Below are 23,360 nucleotides of genomic sequence, written 5' to 3'. Positions count from 1 at the left end.
GCAGTGATTTGGGAGTCCAAGAAAACAAAGTCTATCACTGTTACCATTGTTTTCCCATCTATTTGCTGTGAAGCTATGGGACCAGATGCCATGATTTTAGTTTTCTGAATGTTGAGGTTTAAGGCAGCTTTTTCACTCTCCTCTTTCACTTTCATCAAGAGACTCTTTAGTTCCTCTTTGCTTTCTGCCATAAGGGTGGTGTCATTTGCATATTTGAGGTTATTGATATTTCTCCTGGCAATCTTGATTCCAGCTTGTGCTTCATCCAGCCCGGCATTTTGCACGATGTACTCTGCATATAAGTTAAATAAGCAGGGTGACAATATACAGCCTTGATGTACTCCTTTTCCAATTTGGAACCAGTCAATTGTTCCATGTCTGATTCTAACTGCTGCTTCTTAACCTGAGTACGGATTTCTCAGGAGACAGGTAAGGTGGTCTGGTATTCATTCCCATCTTCTGAAGAATTTTCCACAGTTTGTTGTGATCCACAGTCAAAGGCTTTGGTGTAGTCAATAAAGCAGAAGCAGATGTTTTTCTGGAACTTTCTTGCTTTTTCTATGATCCAACAGATGTTGGCAATTTGATCTCTGGCTCCTCTGCCTTTTCTAAATCCAGCTTGAACATATGGAAGATCTCAATTCATATACTGGCGAAGACTCGCTTGGAGAATTTTGAGCATTACTTTGCTAGCGTGGGAGATAAGTGCCATGAAATTAAAAGATGCTTACTCCTTGGAAGGAAAGTTATGACCAACCTATATAGCATATTCAAAAGCAAAGACATTACTTTGCCAGCAAAGGTATGTCTAGTCAAGGCTATGGTTTTCCCAGTAGTCATGTATAGATGTGAGAGGTGGACTGTGAAGAAAGCTGAGTGCTGAAGAATTGATGCTTTTGAACTGTGGTGTTGGAGAAGACTCTTGAGAGTCCCTTGGACTGCAAGGAGATCCAACCAGTCCATTATAAAGGAGATCAGTCCTGGGTGTTCTTTGGAAGGACTGATGCTAAAGCTGAAACTCCAGTACTTTGGCCACCTTATGCGAAGAGCTGATTCACTGGAAAAGACCCTGATGCTGGGAGGGACTGGGGGCAGGAAGAGAAGGGGACGACAGAGGATGAGATGGCTGGATGGCATCACTGCCTCGATGGACATGAGTCTGAGTGAACGCCAGGAGTTGGTGATGGGCAGGGAGGCCTGGCGTGCTGCAATTTATGGGGTCGCAAAGAGTCAGACATGACTGAACAACTGAACCGAACTGAGATGAGTGCAATTGTGTGGTCATTTGAACATTCTTTGGCATTGCTTTTCTTTGGGATTGGAATGAAAATTGATCTTTTCCAGTCCTGTGGCCACTGCTGAGTTCTCTGGCATATCGAGTGCAGCACTTTCACACCATCATCTTTTAGGATTTGAAATAGCTCAGCTGGAATTCCATAACCTCCATTAGCTTTGTTTGTAGTGATGCTTCCAAAGGCCCACTTGACGTCACATTTCAGGATGTCTGGCTCTAGGTGAGTGATCATACCATCATGGTTATCTGAGTCATAAAGATCTTTTTTGTATAGTTCTTCTGTGTAATCTTGCCACCTCTTCTTAGTATCTTCTGCTCCTGTTAGGTCCATACTATTTCTGTCCTCTATTGTGCCCATCTTTGCATGAAATGTTCCCTTGGTATCTCTAAATTTCTTGAAGAGATCTCTAGTCCTTCCCATTCTATTGTTTTCTTCTATTTCTTTGCATTGATCACTTAGGAAGGCTTTCTTTTCTCTCCTTGCTATTCTTTGGAACTCTGCATTCAAATGGGTGTATCTTTCCTTTTCTCCTTTGCCTTTAGCTTCTCTTTTCTCAGCTTTGTGTAAGGCCTCCTCAGACAACCACTTTGCCTTCTTGCATTTCTTTTTCTTGGCGATGGCCTTGATCACTGCTTCCTGTACAATGTCTCAAATCTCCATCCCTAGTTCTTCAGGCACTCTGTCTACTTGTCACTTGAATCTATTTGTCACTTCCACTGTATAATCGTGAGGGATTTGATTTAGGTCATACCTGAATGGTCTAGTGGTTTTCCCTACTTTCTTCAATTTAAGACTAAATTTTGCAATAAGGAATTCATGATCTGAGCCACAGTCAGTTCCTAGTCTTCTTTTTGCTGACTGTATAGAGTTTCTCCATCCTTGGCTGCAAAGACATAATCAATCTGATTTTGGTATTGACCATCTGGTGATGTCCATGTGTAGAGTCTTCTCTTACGCTGTTGCAAGATGGTGTTTGCTATGACCAGTGCATTCTCTTGGCAAAACTCTGTTAGCCTTTGCCCTGCTTAATTTTGTACTCCAAGGCCAAACTTGCCTGTTACTCCAGGTATCTCTCATGTTCCATAGGACAAAGTGAAAACAGTGTACAACCAAAAGGAACCTTGAAACCTCAGTAATCAGCTCTTCAGTCTGGAGTTTATACAGCAGAGCAAGCATTCTAGTGTGGGTGCCCTCCCCACATCCCCACAGCACCGGTTACTGAGGGGACAGCCCCCACCCCCTACCCCACTGCCGTGACCAGACACCTCCCCAGGCCCTTGCCATCTTCCTGCCAAGTGCAGAGGGTCAAAGGCAGCTGAACTGATTTACTCTGATTATTGATAGGAATGCTGAGAATTAAGGGGTGGAAAATGATTTTTCAGGCATATGCTAACCAGATAAAGCAAAATTCGTACCAGAAAAACCAAAAACTACTAAAGGGACAAAGATGACAATTTCACTGAGCCAGAAAGAGGTGAAATCCACTCCAAAAGATTGAACTGTTATGGACTGTTGGGTCTCTAATAGCAAAGCTAGGAGGTATCCAAGGCAGATCCTAACAGAGATACAGGGAGAAGCCCCACAGTCAGAGTGGGAAACTAGCATACCTCTTTCCAAGGCTGACAAATAGAACAAGGGAAAAATAAATGGTTACAGAGGAAAAGGCTGCTAATGATGATAAAGCTTCTTCTTAAAGACATGTGTAAAACTTGGTGTGTAGTGAATAGGAAACTGCACATTCTTTCCAAAGACATGGCACATTAATACATCCATCAAATTTCAATTACCTGACTAGCTTCTAATGATAAAGCTTCCAGCTGTCCTTCGAGTCTCATTTTTTCTTTAAGAACCTGTAACATTTCATCATGAGTTTCAGCAACAGAGCTTTCCAGGGACACACTAGAGGATAAAGACAAAAGGATCAGGTGGTGGGCATATAATTGATCGTTATCTTCCTTTATGCTATCCATACTCTCCAGATTTCATACCCCTCTGGCTACTCTCCCCTAATTAAAAAAAATTTTTTTTTTCACTGTGGTATAGGCTTCTCTCTAGTTGTAGCACTTGGGCTTAGTTGGCCTGAGGCACATGTGACCTTAGTTCCCTGCCAGGGATCAAACCTGTATCCCCTGCTTTGGAAGATGAATTCTTAACCATCTTTTCTAATTTTTAAAATTAGGTCAAGTCCTTAGGTTTAAGCCCTTTCCCTAATTTTTTTTAAAAAAACAGATAAGTAAAAAGATTTAAGTAGACAGTTAAAGCTCAAACTCTCGCCCACAGTAGGGCCTTTACAGCCAGCACAGGGCCAGAACACCTTTATGGAGACGTGAGTCCATGTCACATCAATGCAACAAATCCTGGAAAGCAGAATACCTTAACGTTGCAGGTGAGCACTCATCAGACACAGTTTCTTTTCTAACAAAGCAACAGAGAGTGTATAAATCAAATGTTAAGGAGTGAGCGTGGAACTCTGAGGGGAAGGTGGTGTCTCGTGGGCTCCAGTGTCACCCACCTGCTGCAGATGCTATTGGTCCGGCTTCGTGTCTCCCCGTTGACCTCCTGCCTCTGCTCCTGGTGCTCGGCTGCTGCAGCCTGCAGGACATCTGAGATGGAGGGGAACTGGCCCAGGGCTCCAACTGCGATCTCCCTGCCACTGACCATGTAGGGGGCCTCACGCGTGCCCCCCATGTTCGCTGGGATGCCTGGTGTCCCGCGGGCGGAGACGCTGCTGTAGGAGGAGCTATCACTCTCCGTCCCGTCAGCCTCGGACACGTTGTCTCCAGTCAGGGATGCATTCTCCAGGCGGTCGTCGGCCTCGGGGCACAGGCTGACCTCAGACACCACTGATGTCCCGCTGCCTCGGTTCTGCTTCAGGGAGCCCCTGGTAGAGTCCGGAGCTGGAACATTTCCACCAGAATTCCGAACGTCTGAATCTTCAGTTCTGTAATCAGCCAGAGACCGAATTTTGCTTGATTTGGAACTTTTTTTCTCCTTAGGATGTGCCAGGAGCCCTAAGCTGCCCACCTTCGGCCCCCGAGGGACACTGGTGCGCAGGAAGGAATATTCTTTTGTCATAGCCACGGCACTGGCCCTCGGTAAGGTTTCTGGGTTCAACATGAGTTCAGGATCAAGTGTGCTAAAAAGTCTCGTTTTAGTTACAGGTTGACTGGACTGAAGAGGAAAAAAAAGTACAAAAATTATGTTTAAAATTGACAAGCAGCATTCAAAAATCGCCACCCAGAAAGGCCATACCGATTACATAAACAGAGCACCCTCCCGCCATGCTCCCACGTCACGGGCCTTCCATTCTTAACCTCACTCCTCCATGTCCATCCCAGGGAAAGTCCAAGCACAGGCCTGTCATAACTGTGACCTGATGACATTTTAAAACACCTACTAGAGCAAGTCCTTCCTCATCACACCTCCTTCACAAAATTTCCCTGCCTATTCTCTCATGTTTACCTTTTAGATAAACCTTTAAATTTTTCAAGTTAAAATATTAGTCCTGTTGAATTAGAATTACCATAAATTTATAATTACTTACGGGATAATGAGCAGTTTCCTTCTATTTATTCATATCTATTTGCATGATCCTCCACAGAGAAACTTATGTAGTGTTTTATCTAGATTCTAAACCATTTTTGTTGCCATTTGATACTTAGAAATTATTTTGTTGATACTGTAAATATTACTTTTTTCCCTCTAATTTTATAACTGGTCATATGAGGATAACTACTTTTCATATCTGTATTTCAAACTTACAATTTCTGAACCCCAGTTATTTTATAATATTTTTATAAATTTATAATAATAGCAATTTTCAGTTGATTCGCCAACATTTTTCTAAGGTGTTACCAACACCTGCAAATAACAATGTCATTTCTCTTTTTCTTTTTAAAATAATTTTCTTTCTATTTTTTGCTGCACTGGGTCTTTGTTGCTGCACAGGCTTTTCTCTAGTTGAGGCAAGCAGGGACTACTCACTGGTTGTGGTACATGGGTTTCTCATTGTGATGGCTTCCCTTGCTGCTGAACACAGGCTCTAGGGCATGTGGGCTTCAGCAGGTGCAGCATGTAGGCTCAGGAATTGCAGCTCCTGGGCTCTAGGGCATGAGCTCAATAGCTGTGGCACATGGGCTTAGTTGCTTCACGGCACGTGGGATCTCCCTAGACCAGGGATCGAACCCATGTCTCCCACACTGGCAGGCAGATTCTTCACCACTGAGCACCAGGGAAGCCCTCTCCTATTTTTTAATACTTATATCTCTCATTTTTTTTTCTCATATCATTGTGTTAGCTAGAACTTCCCAACTGGCCTTGAATGAAGCTGAGGATGTGAGAAGATGACATTCCTTGATGCTAAATCAACATGACTTTCTTTTACAAATTAATGTTCAGTTCATGTTATTCTATAAAGTCAGTGCAGTCCCAAAGTGGTGAGGGACCAGGTGGGTGAGGAGCATCTCAGAACGATGCTGTGACACAGCAGCAAGGATAAGTGAGTCGGAGCAGTGAGGAAGAGTAAGGGATATGGGGCGACAGACTGACCGGGCCTCCCAGACAGATACACACACTATAAAGCTGCCATAATTAGAGCCACAGAGACCAAGAAAAGCAGCAGACGGACTGATGACACAGAACACAGCCGAAGAACTGGCCCAAGTATTGGTGGCGTCTAAAGATATTAAGGGAGAACGCCAGAAAGGGAAAAGACAGACTACAAAATAAGCAGCCTTGAGATAATCGACCAGCAGTCCACAAAGAGGCTCATTCCTACCTCTCGCCTCCATCCAAGCAAGTGGATTATATCTACATAATAAAATAAAAAACACAACTTATGAAAATTTTTACATTATCTCTTACTTTTAGTATAAAAAGAAAAGAGGTGAATTTATATCCTTCAAATGGGAAGATCTTAAATACGATATAAACCCTAAAAGAAGTAACAGCGAAGACTGAAAGTTCTGAATGTAAACGTTCAAATCCAACGTGCAAGGTCTTCCCTGGTGGTCCAGAGGTTACGACTGAGCTTCCACTGAAGGGGGCTCAGGTTCAATCCCTTAAGATCCTGTCAGCTGAGCAGCAAAGCCAAAATGAACAAAAACAAAAAGCTGATGTGCAGCAAAAAATATACCAGAGAAGAAGTCATGGAAAATTAAGAAAAAATTATTTGCAAAAATACTAAAAGGGAATAATTTCCTCATATATAGTACCAACACAGCAAAAAGACAAACTGAAAAACAGACAAAGGCTGACAAAGACACTCAGACACTCAATATGTAAAAAGGTGCTTATTGTTCAGTTCAGTTCAGTTGCTCAGTTGTATCTGACTCTTTGCGACCCCATGAATTGCAGCACGCCAGGCCTCCCTGTCCATCACCAACTCCCGCAGTTCACTCAGACTCACGTCCATCGAGTCAGTGATGCCATCCAGCCATCTCATCCTCTGTCGTCCCCTTCTCCTCCTGCCCCCAATCCCTCCCAGCATCAGAGTCTTTTCCAATGAGTCAACTCTTCACATGAGGTGGCCACAGTACTGAAGTTTCAGCTTTAGCATCATTCCTTCCAAAGAAATCCCAGGGCTGATCTCCTTATTGTTAGGAAGTACTTTTTTTCTCAGCTATCTGAGAACAAAGATTCAATTTTTATTATTTCTAATGCTCCCAAAGATGAGAAGTCTAGCAGTCTTACAGACTGCTAAATGGAATGTAAACCAGTCCTTATCAACTAACAAATACATAAAACCTTTTACCCAATAATTTAACAGTTAAGGATTTACCCACAAAAGTATACCAAGACACAAAACATTCACTGCAGCATTGTTTTCAATTTCAAAAAATTAGAAACAACCTAAAATGTTGATCACTTCGGGCTGGTTAATGCAATGCTGGTATGTGCACACAGTTACAAAGGGTGAGGAGGGTCTCTACTGCGCCGAGGCAGGACAGGTGTGTGAGAAAGGTCGCGTGAAGAGCAAAGAGCAGCACAGAGAGGGTGCTCCCCCTGTGCACAATCTTCGCCTCTACATGAAGGAAAACTTTGACGCTCTCAAAGTTTTTACCAGACTATAAAACAGGGGGACTTTCACTCATCCTCTCTAACCTTTAGACATAAGTATGAACTACATTCCTAAAGAAATATCTTTTTATTCTTAGTTTGGGCTTCCCTGGTGGCTCAGATGGTAAAGAATCCTCCTGCAATGCGGGAGACCTGGATTTGATCCCTGGGTTGGGAAGATCCCCTGGAGGAGGACATGGCAACTCACACCAGTATTCTTGCCTGGGGAATCCCCACGAACATGGGGTAGCAAAGAGTCAGACATGACTGATCAACTAAGCACTAAGCACATTCTTAGTTTAACTGTTTTTGCTTGCTTGTTTTGTTTTTTAATTTGCTGCATTGGGTCTTTCTTAGTGCCACGAGATCTTTGGTCGCATCCTGTGGGTTTTGATGCAGTCCACAGACTCTCTAGCTGTGATACGTGGGCTCCAGAGCATGCGGGCTCTGTAGTTGCAGCTTGCAGGCTTAGTTGCCTGAAAGCATGTGGGATCTTAGTTGCCTGAACAGGGATCAAACCTACGTCCTCTGCATTGCAAGGTGGATTCTTAACCATTGGACCACCAGGGAAGTCCCACGTACATATAATTTTTAAAGATGGGAACTGATGTTAAATTTCACCCTGAACTCCTGACACATTAATTGCCTAATGCTGGATGACCCAGACAGAGCTTGGACTTGCGGTGCAAACCTGAGAGGCAGGCTGTGCACAGGACGGGGCGTATGTACACTGGCTGGTCTGTATCTTGGTTCCGCCACTTTACTGCTTAGTGACCTTTGGCAAGTTCTTTACCTGACTGAGTCTCATCTGTGGGGAAATTAACATTGCCTGGTGCACGTAACTCCTGACTGCTGACTGTCACTGTAAGGTTTTCTGACAGGCCATCTGGATAGATGCCTGAATGCCCCTGACCGGGTGGGAGCCTCAGTCAGTTCAGAGCCTGGTGCTGGCTCTTCCAGTCTGTTTACATTGGCTTTGGAGTAGTGACACTCGAAAAGCCAAGATCCTCTCTTGGGAAAACAAATAGCCAACCCTGATAAGGACTTGTCACAACTAAATCATTCACTGAAAGTGTTTTATTTTTTTAAAGCGTGTTTTTTTTTAGTTCATTTAGTTTCAAATTCCTTTAATTTGAAATTTCTCAACTTCACGATAAACTTGGATTAAGACTGAAGTGAACCTTCACACACTCCTTTCCTAGAGTCTTGACTTCCTAGAGTCTTTAATCACTTGACTGATTAAAAATACTATTTTCATTAGTATTCTAATGAGGGTTTCATACCTGAATAAAACTGATTTTAGCAAAGCTTATGCACATACTTTGGAGAAGTAAATGGCAATCCACTCCAATATTTTTGCCTTGAGAATCCTATGGACAGAGGAGTCCATGTGATCACGAAGAGTTGGACATGACTGAGTGACTAACATACATGCACACGCTTATCATGTGTGTGACATGCCACACAGTCTAATACTGTACAGCAAAGTTCAGTAGAAACTCTATCACTTACACAATAAACAAGTCAAACCCAGGACTGGCTGCTCAAGTACAGAGAGCAGTTACACCCACATGTTCGCTGCCTCTGCTTTTCTAATGGCAGATTTAGACATAAAACATGCCTATTTGGAGGGAAGAAGGACCAGAGGGGTGGGAACCAGAGCCCCGTGGAATCTCCTCAAAGGGTGGGAGCTACATGAGAAAGATGATCTTTGCAGAGACACACACAAGCCCATCCCAGCAAAGAGAAATAAACAGCAGATCCTAGAATTATGACTGACTGACTGCTGTTTTTTCCATTAGCTGGTTCGAGAGAGGGAGACTCACTCTTTCCTGCTGGCGTTTCACCCTGTACTGTTTGAGCTGTTCTTCCAGCCGTTTTCGAGCCTGCAGTCGGACCTGCTCCTCCTTCTCCAGGGGCAGCGAAGCCTCTGTTGAGCCTGAGGTGGGGAAACGGCCATTTAGAAACTCACAACACAACAGGACACAGAAGATAAATCAGAAGAGCAGCTTGGCTGTCTAGCGTTTTATTACCAATATGATTTAGCTTTAAATAACACATGGCTGTCTAGTTTGAAAGAACTGTTTGCAAATGGAGAGAGAACTGTAAGCCTTGGACTGACCACAGACAGGATCCACCTGGTGGCAGACACAGTGGCCCAGCACAGCCGTGGTGCCTCCGCCAGCAGCACACTGCCACCTATGGGCATCCTGCCAAAAAACAGGACGCGCGCTACTTGCGCCTTTTAGTAAGTAAAGAACTGAACTTGAAGTTGGTGTCCGTGTGAGTGTTCTGAGGCTCCCACCAAGCTCTAACTCTGCTCCCTTACATTACAGAGGAACACGAACAGCAATCCTGATGGAATGACAGACAGCAGCGGCAAACAGGAACATGCTACCAAACTCGCCTTCTTTACCCAGGAACGTCCCAGCAGATTACCTCAGTTTCATACCCGAGGCGACTCCAGTCCAAGGGCCATGCTCAGGGACAAGAGGGGAACTACGCTGACAACTTTCAGGCAGCTAACAAAATTTAAAATATCTAAAACCCAAACTTTCACTTTGGGTAAAAAAAAGAGCTGAACAATGAGTGAAAGGAAGGCAAGACCCAGGCCTCCCAGCTCAGGGCCAAGGGGCTGGTGAGAGCAGAGGAATGCCATAACTGAGCCCCTTCCTGGGTGGCACCATCCTCAAATATGAATTCTGGGAGGGAAGCTGCTGTTGTTTTAAATAATCCCTAAAACCTGAGCAGTCACCAAGATTTCACTAGGAATTCACCAGTGTTGTTACTGATTGTGCACTCATACTCTTCAAGTAAGTTTCATATGAAAGAGCTTACCTACTTTTCACATTACTAAGTGGTCCAGATGGCAGAGACCACCAGAGGCATGGCCTCAGGGCTGGGCACATTCCTGGGAGGGGCGGCCAGGGGAAAAGCAGGAGAACGTGGGGCCAGAGCTCACAAAGCCCTCAGGTCAGGACCCAGGATTTCACACAGCATCCTGGCTGTTTAAAGTATGCTGTGACCCAAACAGCATAATGAAATAATTCCTGTGAACACCCTCTAGTAAGCATGGGAGTGCAAGTTGCAAATGAAACATCAAGGCGGCATTGCTGCACACCCAGCAGACTGGTGAAGACCGAAAGGAAACAGCATCTTTGTCCTCTCACAGGGCATCAGCGCCCTTGCAATGTGACCACCTATGATGGAGATAAACACAACCACTGCTTCTGACCAAGAGTTCTGCTCCTGGGATGGAGTGCATAGAAATGAAAGCACCAGTGCTGCAGCATGCAGCCACACTCGGGGCTCCTCCAGCCTTAAAAGAATGGATGTGGAGCTGCATCAACTGACGTGGAGCAATCTCCAGGTGACAGCGCTAGGTAAGAAGAGCATGCAATGATGTGAAGGACACAGGCCCATTTTAAGAACAATGATCCTCCAAACCTGGCTGTTTTCAGAGGCCTGTAAGGCACTATGTGAGAAGGTGGCTGACCTGGAGGGGAGGGAAGGAAGTACTGAAGCAGGGATGAGGTGTAACAACTGCAGCTGTGAAATGACCCCATTAGGTAAGATTATACAAGTCTGTGTGTGAAAACTTGCATGTTAGAAAAGCCTGGAGGCTTCAGGGCTCTCAGGCTGACAGTTTGCAACTTATTCGCCCCTGAATCCCCAGGGATTAGCACAAAATAAAGGCTGATTAAAGTAACTCATAAAAGAAAGCCTTCAAGCTGTAACTGGCAAGATCAAATCCCCACTGCTGCTTGCTCACCACCCCGGGTGATGGAAGACATGCATGCACAGGCCCTGCAAACTGGGGCCTCCAGTGCCGTTGTCACCATCAGGCTGTGACAAAGCCTATCTTCCCTCTGAAATGGAGCTATTTGTTAAACGCACAACCCACCACAGTGATAAAACAGCAACGGCGGAGGGGCGAGCCCTTCAGGGCCTGTGCCTCTCAAGGATGGTGAGTGACAGGGGCCCAGGGGGTGGGATGGGGAATGAGGGGGTCGGGGAGAGCCCGGCAGGAAGATGCTTACACAGTTGCGTTTCTTGCATAGGAAGACTGAGTCTGAGGGACTGCAAAGCTTCTTTTCTAACAATGCCCTCAGCACTAGTCCCCTGAGACTTCCTTAGGTTGTCATGGAAACCAGCCACACCTGGAGACGCATCAGGACCCGATGGCGAGGGAGGCTCTGGGAACTGTGGTGTCGGCCCATTCAGACAGGTGTCCCCCTGGCGTCCTTCATCTGAAGTTCTGTTTACCTTGGCACTGGCACCTGGAAAAGAGGGTGTGCTGGGCCATCATGTTTTAACAACTAAAATAGGACAAGAGGGAATCTAGACACGGGAGTACTCTCACATCCCAGGAACCTGTTCACTCCTCGAGGACAGCAAGCCTGTCCTTCCGAAAGGCAGGTGATGTGGGACAAGCGACTCAACCTCGCAGAGTGATGCCCTCACCTGCAGGACGCCCTCCTCACCTTCCTCACTACAGCCGTAGAATTTCAGTAGTCATGTTTCCTTTCCATTTAAACAAGACCAGTAAGAAATCTTATGAAAGTCTGTTTTTAAAAAAATAGCAAAAAAAAAAACCCTCCACAAATCCTTAAACGTGGCCAACAATGTTTCTAATGAGTGTTGTTAACAGCAGTACTAACCAGTGTCATAGCCTCACATTTACAAAGGGCTGATTCCAAAGTTATTTCAAGGCATAAGTTTATCATCCAAAATGAGACGTCAAAGGTGAAGAGTTAGAACAGCTGATGAAAATGATTACCCCAAAGCTGAGGACAGAACCCAGAGTCTATGCTTCTGACTGACAAACACCTAATGGGTAAAAAACGGTTAACCAGTGATGACTATTCACCTGCGTATCAAGCTCAGTCTCCTCTACTAACATTACTACAAGTTGCTGCTGCTGCTGCTAAGTCGCTTCAGTCATGTCCGACTCTGTGTGACCCCATCGACGGCATCTCACCAGGCTCCCCCGTCCCTGGGATTCTCCAGGCAAGAACACTGCAGTGGGTTGCCATTTCCTTCTCCAGTGCATGAAAGTGAAAAGTGAAAGTGAAGTTGCTCAGTCATGTCCGACTCTTAGCGACCCCATGGACTGCAGCCTACCAGGCTCCTCCTTCCATGGGATTTTCCAGGCAAGAGTACTGGAGTGGGGTGCCATTGCCATCTCCTACAAGTTACTTACACACTAACTGAAACCTACTTTTGTATCAAAAGGAAAGCGCTCTCCCCCTGATGGGCAGCCAGTTGGCAGCCAATGAGTCGAGGAGATACATTGAGGGGTTTCCAGACATGTTACGGGGGCCCCCAAGCACTGCAGTGCCCCAGGTCCCCATAAGGTTAGCACCACTTGGATCTCATGATGTACCCAGTATGCAACTAGGAAATTCCCTCTGTACCCAAGCAAATTGAAAATGGGTTTCTGTCACTTGAAATGTGAGTCCCAACTAACATAGCCGCTTATTGTCATGCCTCCCTGAAAGGAAAACTAGAATATAAAGTTGAGGGGAGAGGGCAGACACAAAACAGAGTGGGAGGACCCCACCACAGCTCTGACACAACCATCTGTTCTTTTACACAAACAGCTGAGGTGAGGGGTGGGGTGGGAGTGGGGAGGAAATCGTGCATTTCAGATGCAAGTTAATCAGGTCAATACCACTTCCTAATGGGCTTATCAAATCTGGGAGAGTCTCTAAAGCGTTCTGCTTACATACAAAAGTAATTATTTGAGTGTCACACCGCACTTTAAAAAAATCTAAAAGAAGGCCTAATAAATAAGACTTGATTGTTTCCAAACAGAAGTCTAATTATGGCTAAACAAATAATGATGACACAAAAACTGGCCAGCCCCACCTCCTGGGTGCTTCCCAAGTGCTCACATTTCACATGGGCGTTCACCACCACCCTAAGATGCAGGGTGGAGAAGGAAAGGGCAACCTACTCCAATACTTTTGCCTGGAGAATCCCTTGGACAGAGCAGCCTGGAGAGCTACAGTCTATCGGGTCGCAGAGTTGGACATGACTGAGTGACTCTCACACACACACACACACACACACACACACACACTCACACACACACACACAAGATGCAGGGGCCATTCATCTTTCCATTTTCTCAGTAAGAGAGTGAGGTGGAAATAAATTAAGGATCTTGGTTGAGGGCTCATTCCTGTTAGCGGCAGACCTAGGAGTTGTTCCAATTGCAGAACCCTTGATACTGGGCCAAGCCGCATCGGCCTCACCTAGCACTTAAGAAGCAGGAAGCAGCAAAGCCATTTCAGGTGCCTGAGCACTGTTTTACCAGAAGGGAAACGCAGTTTCTGCTAGTAAATCAGTGCATATACATGTTACGATGTTCAAGCATACACTGCCCAGGAAGGGGCATGAGGAAGCAGTCATTTTTTCTGTGCTTCCAACACATGAATAACCCACTAGCTAACATGGAAATGTGATCCAGTAATTCTCAGATCACTAGTGGCACACTTTCCAGTTAGTAAAAATCTGACAACCAACCAAAAAGGTAGAAATGTTAGGCAGGGGACAGTGATGTGTCAGTGAAGATCTACACAAACCTTATGGGTAAACCATGCTGCTCCGTCCCTCTGGAGCAGACAGCTCCAGAAATTTCCCATTTAACACACATGGTGTTTGAGTCAAAGTTGGCCTCAACTAAAAAAATACATAAAAACACACTCTGAGTGAAGCTCTTAGACACCACTGTCTTCTTCCAAAAGGCAAGACGACCTCTGTTCTCCTGTTTCAAGGTAAGATGTGAGCAGAACACAGAGTAACTGGCAACTTACACTGGGCTTCATCCCACTGATCCAGCGGCGCCAGTGAGCCAGGGGGCTTTGGGGGGCCCTCAGGTTGAGCTGAAGAGCCACTGCTGGATCTGTCCTCCACCAGGCCCTCCTGCATAGCCGCCGCACTGTCCATGGTCAGGGTGACACGGGCTGGGCTGACGCTCAGAGGCTAAAAGTGAACTGGGAGCGAGTTCAGTTTCTGCCATTAGCAACGGCCAAAAGCTCCTGGGACGGACCACACTAGGTTTGCCATTTTGGGGAAGAGATTTACAGTCTCACAGATGGCCTGAAATCAAACCAGGTAATGTGCATGATACCTGCCAGAAATAAGAAGAGAAAGAAGGTATTATGAAACTCCATTTGTCAGATTTGAAGTAACAAGTCCAAGACTAACATTTGGTTCCCAACATGCATCTGTATAATAAATATATTCATACAACAAATAATCCTTGAGCACCTACAGCATCCTATTTTTTGAGGATAAAAAACTGACCCAAACCCATTTGGCCCATCCCTGAGGCCATCTGCACCGATGACTGCTGAAAACCATCCCCCACCAGGGTGAGAAGCTCCTCCACGGACAATGTAATCAGCAGAGCTGGGGGTGGGGCTTGGATGACTGAGGAGCCGAGTCTTTATTTATTTAAACTTAACTGACTTGTATGTAAACAGCGCATGTGGCCAGTGGCTTAGTATTGGATATAGAGGCCCAAGTGCTCACAAGGGTCAAAGGGTGAGCTCCTCTCCCAGGAGACCTGGCATGTCAGTGCCCAGGCCATGCCTTAGAATCAGAGGTCAACAAGGAAGACGTAACAGCATGGAGCATGGTAAACTGGACACTAAAGGAGGAGGCGTGGGGGGACGAGGACATGTGGAAACTAGCCACTGGGGTCTGGGGGGCAGAGAAAGGACCTCACAGCAGGTGATCAGATGCATTCTTCATTTCTCACAAGATCTGCTATCTTTCAGCTTGTTCTGCCAAGCTGAATTTAAGGGAGCAAAACTGCCCAAAGCCTGGCAACTGGTTATTGCTTTTGAAGTGTAATGAGGATATTATCACTTCGTTTCCTCCTCAACAGATAAGGTGCTGCTATTTTTCTGCAGAAGTGGTGGCATTTATTTCCTTGAAGATTTCATATTATCCTATGTACTGTTTGGTGTTTCACGGGTTCCAGGACAAAAATTTATGGGACTTTCCTCCGCGGCTTCCAAATGCCACATAGATGTTTTTGAGACGAGCCTAAGCAACAGCTGACTCTCACTAGATGATCCTGTTTCTCCACAGTTCTCTGTCACCCTGTCACCCATGAACAGGCAGCCCTTAGTGGCTGGCACAACCTGTGAACACCTAGTGATGGGAACCCAGCAGTGTTTGGCCTGCAGTGTCAATCATCCACACATTTCCCTCTGCTATCTGGCACCTGACAGGCCAGCGACATCATGGATTACTAAGTGTTGTTATGAATATAAAAAGGCTACGCCGACTTTTTTTTGGTGGCCTCATGGCTTGCAGGATCTTAGCTCCCCAACCAAGGATTGAACCCAGGCCCTCAGCATTGAAAGTATGCAGTCCTAACCAGTGGACTGCTGGCGGATGTCCTATGTCTACTATTAAGTGCAGAGCTAGTACTAAGACTCTGTACTTGAGAGGATCACAGAATTGTGTGAAAACATGAGTAGCTACAATCCAATGTAGTTAATCAATAAGCACCGGGTGCTGCTGGCTCATGGTGCCTGGCGTGAGGAAATATTTGAGGACTGAAAGGATGTCTGAAGCGGGGTACCTAGGTCAACCAATGATCCATGTGCAATGAGGTCTCAACTTGGTTTCTGTCTCTACAACATTCGGTAACCTCTTTCATCCACGGAGACACTTTCCAGGTTGGAGGGTGGGTGGACAAACAGGCCAGTCCACAGGTCCCTCTGAAAACCACCATCTCACAGGGACCTGGCTGCACAGGACACCACTGTGACACCTGCTGAGCCTGCCCTCACTCCGTGGGCACAGCTGGTGGTAAGCTGGCCAGAGTGACACCATAGAGGAGGTGATGCCCACAAGGCCAGGCAAGGGCACACTCAGGCTGTCCCTTCACCACAGGCTTCACTTCACAGACAGGTGACTACAGATGGTCGGGCTGGGACACACACAGTGGACTGTGGAAGCAACTGTCCCTGCCTATGGTGTATGGTGCTCCTTAACAAAGGAATACATTTGCATTTTGCTTTGAAATTCTTTGTTCCTGTCTTGTGGGGGTGGGGTGAAGCTGCCTACATCATCACATGCTCCCTAAGATGCCTGCCTAAGAGGGTAACAACAACAGATAAGTGCTTTTCAGAGCTGGTCCCTCTGTTGCCAATGCCCTTTTCCCTTTGACCACCGGGCAAATCCCCCTGGATCCTTTCACGTCTGCCATTAGGCACTGCTCTCAAGTCTCCCGAATCTCAGGTAAAGCACCCCTCCCTGCCACCATGATACCCTGTGTGCATCAGTTCAGTTCAGTTGCACAGTCATGTCCGACTCTTTGCGACCCCACGAACCGCAGCACGCCAGGCCTCCCTGTCCATCACCAACTCCCGGAGTTTACCCACACTCATGGCCATTGAGTCGGTGAATATCACACCGCAATTGTGTGTGTGCCCATCTCTTCCATCACCCTGTAAGATCCTACACAGAAATCACCACTCCAGGTCTGCCCCTACCCCCTCAAACATCCCCTACACAGAGTAGCGCTCAATGCAGGCTGCTGACAAATACATCTCTGCCTCCACCAAGTCCTACCCCTTAGCAACCAACCTAGTAGTTCAAAAACAAAATGATACAGTATTTGCATCCTTGAATATCCACAACGCTTTGTCAAATACAGGATTATCTCTACTACTCAGTGCAGTTGGGAGTCACAGTTCTGGGAGAGCAAAGAACTCCTGGGAGGTGCAAACCGGGAGAGCAGCATGTAAGTGGCCACAGGTCAGGGAAGCATCTAAGGAGCCACGGGAACGTGCTACTGAGGCAAGAGTGACAACACCTGACCCTGACACTATGCAGGAAAGAGAGCATGGCCGAGACGTTTGTGTGCACTGAGGAAGGCACACCAAAGACAGAAAGAAATGTGTCAGGCTGTTTGAGTCTAATACCAGTACACAGTCCATGCATTTGCTTGCCTTTATTTGGATTTCTTGCTAAACAAGAAGTCTTCTGATTCCCAAGGAGTCCTAACTGCCCCGCAACCCCCACCCCTTGAGATGAATGGTGCAGCCCTGGAGACCCTGTGACTGTGACTTGTTCTTGTAACTTATGAAGGTGGCTCCTATTCACATGCAGCTCTGCCTGAAGCCAGACAAGAGACGGGATTCACAGAACACCAGAAGCAGCCTCTGGGGAAGGGACATGTCTCCCTATCCATAATACACTGGCATTCTCCATGTATCCTCAGCCTCATGTGAATTTTACTTAGCATGACTCAGTCATCCAGGCCTCATTATTTCAGACTGCTGACAAAAACAGGACAAGGTGGGTTAGACAGCTGGGAGTACATCACAAGGAAGCTGTTATTAGTAACATGCACTCCATTTTGTGATTTAGAAAAACAGAGATCAGCCTAATCATAGTACCATTTCTGACCACCTGCATTCTGTGTTTCCCGGAGGGAAGAGATGAAGCAAAGTTATCACTTAGAACTTCAAAAAGTATGTAACTCTAGGTTCACCGCTGTCTGACATTAAAAGACTTCAGATAGAGAAACTACCATCTCAGGCAACTATGTGAGCTCCAGCTTCCCCGAGACAGATCACTTAGATCTGGTATATGCATATCAACAGCTCCATCTACTCCACCTTCTTTATGATGGTCCTACTGGCAATTTAGAAACAACAGAGCATGGGAATTCCATGGTGGTCCAGTGGTTAGGACTTTGCTCTTTCATTGCCGAGGTCACAGGTTTGATCCCTGGCTGGGGAACTAAGATCCTGCAAGCCATGCAGCATGTCCCAAACAAAAAGAGAAACAATAGAGCATAGCCAAAGTGAAAGCCCAGAAAGCCTCATGTCACTGCAGAGCAGTACAATGTAAAGAATAGACTCAGGTATCAGACATCTTGGCTTTAGGTCCTGAGTCCTCCACACTCCGCTGTGAGATCATGGGCAGATTTCTTAACCACTCTTAGATAGTGATCCCATCAGTAAGATGATGAGAAAAAGACCAAAAAACCTGTGCCAGGATTAAATGCAACAAGGGACATGCCCCATGACTTCAATAAATGACAGCTATTATTATTAGTGTTACTTTTTCCTTCAATTGTTTCTTGTCAAAATCAACAGGTAAAAGCCAACTGAAGATATTCTCATTCAAGAAAGCATACTGCTTGGATAAAGAAGATACGGTGTACACACACATACACACACTCTGTAATATTACTCAGCCATAAAAAAGAATAGAATTTTGCCACTTGTGACAACATGGATAGACCTGAAGAGCATTATGCTCAGTGAAAGAAGTCAGACAGAAAAAGTCAAATACTGTATGTTATCACTTGCGGAATCTAAAAAACAGGACAAATAAAACAAAAAAGAAACAGACTCTGAGATACAAACTACTGGTCACCAGAGAGGAGAAGGGAAGGGGGGTGGGCAAAGTAGATAAAGGGGATTAAGAGATGCAAACTAGTAGGTATAGATAAGTTACAAGGATGCAATGTACAGCACAGAGAATACAGCCAGTATTTTATAATAACCTTGCATGGAATGGAAAGTATAATCTACAAAAACATGAGGACCCTCGTTGTCCAGTGGTTATGACTCACGCTTCCACTGCAGGAGGCACAGATTCAATCCCTGGTTGGGAATCTCACATGCCTCAGGGTGCAACCCAAAAAGAAGAAAAAAAAAAAAAACCCCATCAAATTACTATGTTATACACCTGACACTCGGAGAAGGCAATGGCACCCCACTCCAGTACTCTTGCCTGGAAAATCCCATGGACGGAGGAGCCCAGTAGGCTGCAGTCCGTGGGGTCGCTCAGAGTCGGACACGACTGAGTGACTTCACTTTCATTTTTCACCTTCATGCATTGGAGAAGGAAATGGCAACCTACTCCAGTATTCTTGCCTGGAGAATCCCAGGGACGGGGGAGCCTGGTGGGCTGCCGTCTATGGGGTTGCACAGAGTTGGACACAACTGAAGCGACCTAGCAGTAGCACGCCTGAAACTAACATAAGATTGTAAGTTAACTATACTTAAAAAATTATACTGCTGCTTAAGGCAACTGGCCAAAAAAAAAAAAAAAAAGGCTACTTTATCAGATGATTTTTATTTCCTTTTCTTGCCATTCAAGGTCCACTGTAACTGAAGGCCATCACTTCAATAAAAAGTTATGTTTGCAATATCTAAGGGACAATTTAAAAAGTAAAAAAATAAACCCATGAGTCTCCTGTAAATGTCCCAGTGGTTTCCAATCACACTGACAATAAAATCTAAGCCTCTTACCCTGAACTAGGAAACTGCACACCATCCGGCCCCTCCCCACACTGCATCCTTGTCCCTTATCACTTTCTTCCTTTTTCATTACACACTTGCCATACTTCTTTAAGAACATCAGACTTACTCCTCCCTCGGGGTCATCACACTTGCTGTTCATTTTGCTTGAAACACTCTTATCCCACCGTTTTTCATGGCTAATTTCTTGTCATAGAAGCCTTAGGTCAAAAGTTACCTTCGAGGACAGGCTTTCCCACAGATCCACCCTAAGCACCGCCTAATACTCTCTCAACAATGTCTCATTTATCCTCCACTACTACGTAGTAAGCTCAGTGACAGCAGGGATCCTGACACCATTTCAGCTCTGGATTCCAGGACCTACAATGTATGTCGCCCATCATACGACCAACAGTTGTTGAATGAAGGCGGAGCTGTTCCCGCAATACCTGCACACTACTGACAACGCCTGGCCTCACTACCTCTGGAAAGTATTACTGCACCGGTGAAACGCATCTAAGTACCCAGGATCGAGATGGAATCGAAGTGGACTGAGAGACTGAGATCACACGCGTTCTTTAAACCAGGCTTCACACTAACCACCCGACACGAAATCACGCATGCCATCTTGACATAACTTCTGCAAAAGGACAAGAGCTGTTTCTCAGCAGCTCCAACAGCAGCTGCGGGTACCCCTGAACAAATCTCTCCCTGGCACGGGTAGACAGAGCTCCGGAAGGGCTCGAATGTATGTTTATTTATGAACCCAGTTCCTTAACAGCTGCACAAGCCAGCTTCCAGGCCCGGAGGCTACCAACGGTGAGGAGCCAGACTAGCGCGGGGCGTTGCCGCTCAAGAGAGTTGCGGTCGGCCTCCCCGTCCGCTGGGGCCCCGCCGCCCTTCTCCCAGCCCATACCCCGACTGTGCTGCGGTTCCCTGGATTCTCGCGCCCTCCGCGACCAGCGCTCCTGCCCAGGCACCACCCCGCGACCCTCACCCCGGCGGTGCGGAAGCCGCGGCGAACGCCCGGCCCGGCCGCTCCGGTGGAGACGTGGCCCCTCGAGGGGCGGAGCGCGGAGCAACGACGTAATCTGGCCCCCCCGGAAACAGCCTGTACGCAGTGCCTCCGTTCCGCAAGACAGAAGGTCCCTTTCTGCTAGCCCGCAGCCGCCCTCAGGCGGGGACTGCTTCAACCTCAAGGTCTTGATAGAGCCCACTCACAACTGGTCCGAAGAGGATTTCAGAAAGTAAATCTGGGGCGCCTTTCCCTTTCAGAAACGCAGCTCATAGACTTGCCGGACCAACTCCAACAGGAAGCCGGGCAGTTAAGCTTCCGGCGGAAGTGGCGTGGCTAAGCTCCGGTCCCGCCCCCACCCCGCCCCGCCCCGCCCCTCTCCAGCTGTCAGTGTATGGGCATGGTCATTCTGGCCCCGCCTCTACCTTATTGGCTGCATGCTCGTAAGCACCTTGGTGAGCCTGGGTCAGTGTGGGTGGAGGTGGTGGTGCTGGCGGCTGTTCTTCTAAACCCTCTACAACGCTAGTCCTTATCTTTCAGGTACAAATGCAAGAGACTCGTGGACTTTCCCAGAGGTCCAGTGGTTAAGACTCTTCCCTTCTAGTGTAGGGGGCAGCAGTTCCCATCCCTGGTTGGAGGACTAAGATCCCACCTGTGCAGTGAAACAACTCCCTCCCCGTCCCCCAACAACTACTGAGCCCTCCCTCAGCGACAAGAGAAGTCTGAAAGCCACAACTAGAGAGTGGCTCTGCTTGCCGCAACTAAAGAAAGCCTGTGCACCACAAAGAAGAGGCCACCTGCTGCAACAAAGACCCATTGACTGAAACATTCGCTCAGTTATGTCCAACTCTTTGGTACCCTATGGACTGTAGCCTGCCAGGCTCCTCCGTCCATGGAATTCTCCAGGCAAGAATACTAGAGTAGGTAACCATTCTCTTTGCCAGGGGATCTTCCTGACCCAGGATTGAACCTGGGTCTCCTGCATGGCAGACAGATTCTTAACTGTCTGAGCCACCAGGGAAGCTTAACAAAGACCCAATGCAGTCAAAATAAAAAGGAAGAAAGAAAGAAAGAATTGTTAGCATAGGGCATGAGGTGAAGGTTTTTTTCCTTTCTTTTTTTGTCCATGGATATCAAATTGCTGCGCTCAATATGTCAGCAAATATGGAAAATTCAGCAGTGGGCACAGGACTGCAATAGGTCAGTTTTCATTCCAGTCCCAAAGAATGTTCAAACTATTGTACAATTACACTCATTTCTCATGCTGGTAAGGTTATGCTCAAAATCTTTCAAGTTAAAACAACAACAACAAAATCTTTCAAGTTAGGCTTCAGGAGTATGTGAACTGAGAGCTTCTAGATGTACAAGCTGGGTTAGGAAAGGCAGAGGAACCAGAGATCAAATTGTCAATGTTTATTGAATCATAGGGAAAACAAGGGAATTCTAGTAAAACATCTATTTCTGCTTCAGTGACTATGTGAAAACCTTTAACTATATGGATCATAGAAAACGTGAAAAATTCTTAAAGAGATGGGAATACCAGACAACTTTACCTGTCTCCTAGGAAGCCTGTATGAAGGTCAAGAAGCAACAGTTAGAACAGGATATGGAACAATGAACTGTTCAAAACCGGGGAAGGAATATGACAAGGCCTCATACTGCCACCTTCTTTATTTAACTTATATGCGAAGTACATCATTTGAAATGCCAGGCTGGATGAATCACAAGCTGGAATCAAGATTGATGAGAGAAATATCAACAACCCCAGATATGCAGATGATACAACTCTAATGGAAGAAAGGAAAGAGGAAATAAAGAGCCTCTTGATGAGAATGAAAGAGGAGAGTAAAAAAGTTGGTTTAAAACTCAACATTCAAAAAACAAGGATCACAGCATTGACTCCCATCACTTTATGGCAAAAAAAGGGGGAAAAAGTGGAAAGAGTGACAGATTTTTTGGGGGGGGGGCTCCAAAATCACTGGGGATGGTGACTATAATCATGAAATTAAAAGACTCCTGTTCCTTGGAAGGAAAGCTATGACAAACCTAGATAGTATATTGAAAAGCAGAACCATCAGTTTGCTGACAAAGGTCTGCGTAGTCAAAGCTATGGCTTTTCCAGTAGTCATGTATGGATGTGAGAGTTGGACCATAAAGAAGGCTCAGCACCAAAGAATTGATACTTTCAAATTGTATTGCTAAAGAAGACTCTTGAGAGTCCCTTGGACTGGAAGGAGAGCAAATCAGTAAATCCTAAAGGAAATCAACCCTGAATATTATAAGAAGGACTGATGCTGTTGCTAAAGCTCCAATGCTTTGGCCACCTTCTATGAAGAACCAACTGATTGGAAAAGACCCTAATTCCAGGAAAGATTGAAGACAAAAGGAGAAGAGGGCAACAGAGAATGAGACAGTTAGATAGGATCACTGACTCAGTGGACATGAATTGGACACTATCCAGGAGATAGTGAAGAACAAGGAAGCCTGACGTGCTACAGTCCATGGTATTGCAAAGAGTCAGACATGACTTAGTGATTGAACAACAAACAACAACAACAACAATCAAATTGTTTCAGACTGTGTATTGAAAAGTCTATCCTTCCTCCATTAACTTGCTTTCGCACATTGTCAAAAGTCATTTGGATGCTTGTTGGCTCTATCTGGGTTCTCTGCCCTGTTCCATTGGTTGACATGCTTCTGTCTCCA

General features: G+C 46.0%; 1 protein-coding gene across 6 annotated transcripts in view; it reads right to left on the bottom strand.

Moving 5' to 3' along the window:
• The window catches only part of GOLGA3 (golgin A3), a 46,899-nt gene extending 25,912 nt beyond the window's left edge, over window positions 1-20,987 (bottom strand). The window contains exons 1-6 of one of the 6 annotated variants that reach the window (XM_002694447.6): window positions 20,861-20,987; window positions 14,174-14,490; window positions 11,513-11,632; window positions 9,179-9,291; window positions 3,808-4,466; window positions 3,083-3,194 (exon numbers count right to left, since the gene is read on the bottom strand). In XM_002694447.6, the coding sequence (XP_002694493.2) occupies window positions 3,083-3,194; window positions 3,808-4,466; window positions 9,179-9,291; window positions 11,513-11,632; window positions 14,174-14,306 (1,137 nt within the window). In that variant the 5' untranslated portion in view covers window positions 14,307-14,490; window positions 20,861-20,987. Of the gene's footprint in view, window positions 1-3,082; window positions 3,195-3,807; window positions 4,467-9,178; window positions 9,292-11,392; window positions 11,633-14,173; window positions 14,491-20,555; window positions 20,701-20,860 lie in introns of those variants that run through there. The other 5 variants (XM_010813864.4, XM_010813865.4, XM_024977635.2 and 2 more) reach the window with 5 other exon arrangements.
• Window positions 20,988-23,360: the final 2,373 nt, after the last annotated feature.

This window comes from Bos taurus, chromosome 17, assembly GCF_002263795.3.
Source record: "Bos taurus isolate L1 Dominette 01449 registration number 42190680 breed Hereford chromosome 17, ARS-UCD2.0, whole genome shotgun sequence".
Lineage (NCBI taxonomy): Eukaryota > Metazoa > Chordata > Mammalia > Artiodactyla > Bovidae > Bos > Bos taurus.
Note: the sequence above shows the minus strand (reverse complement) of the source record. Positions and strands in the feature narration are given on the sequence as shown.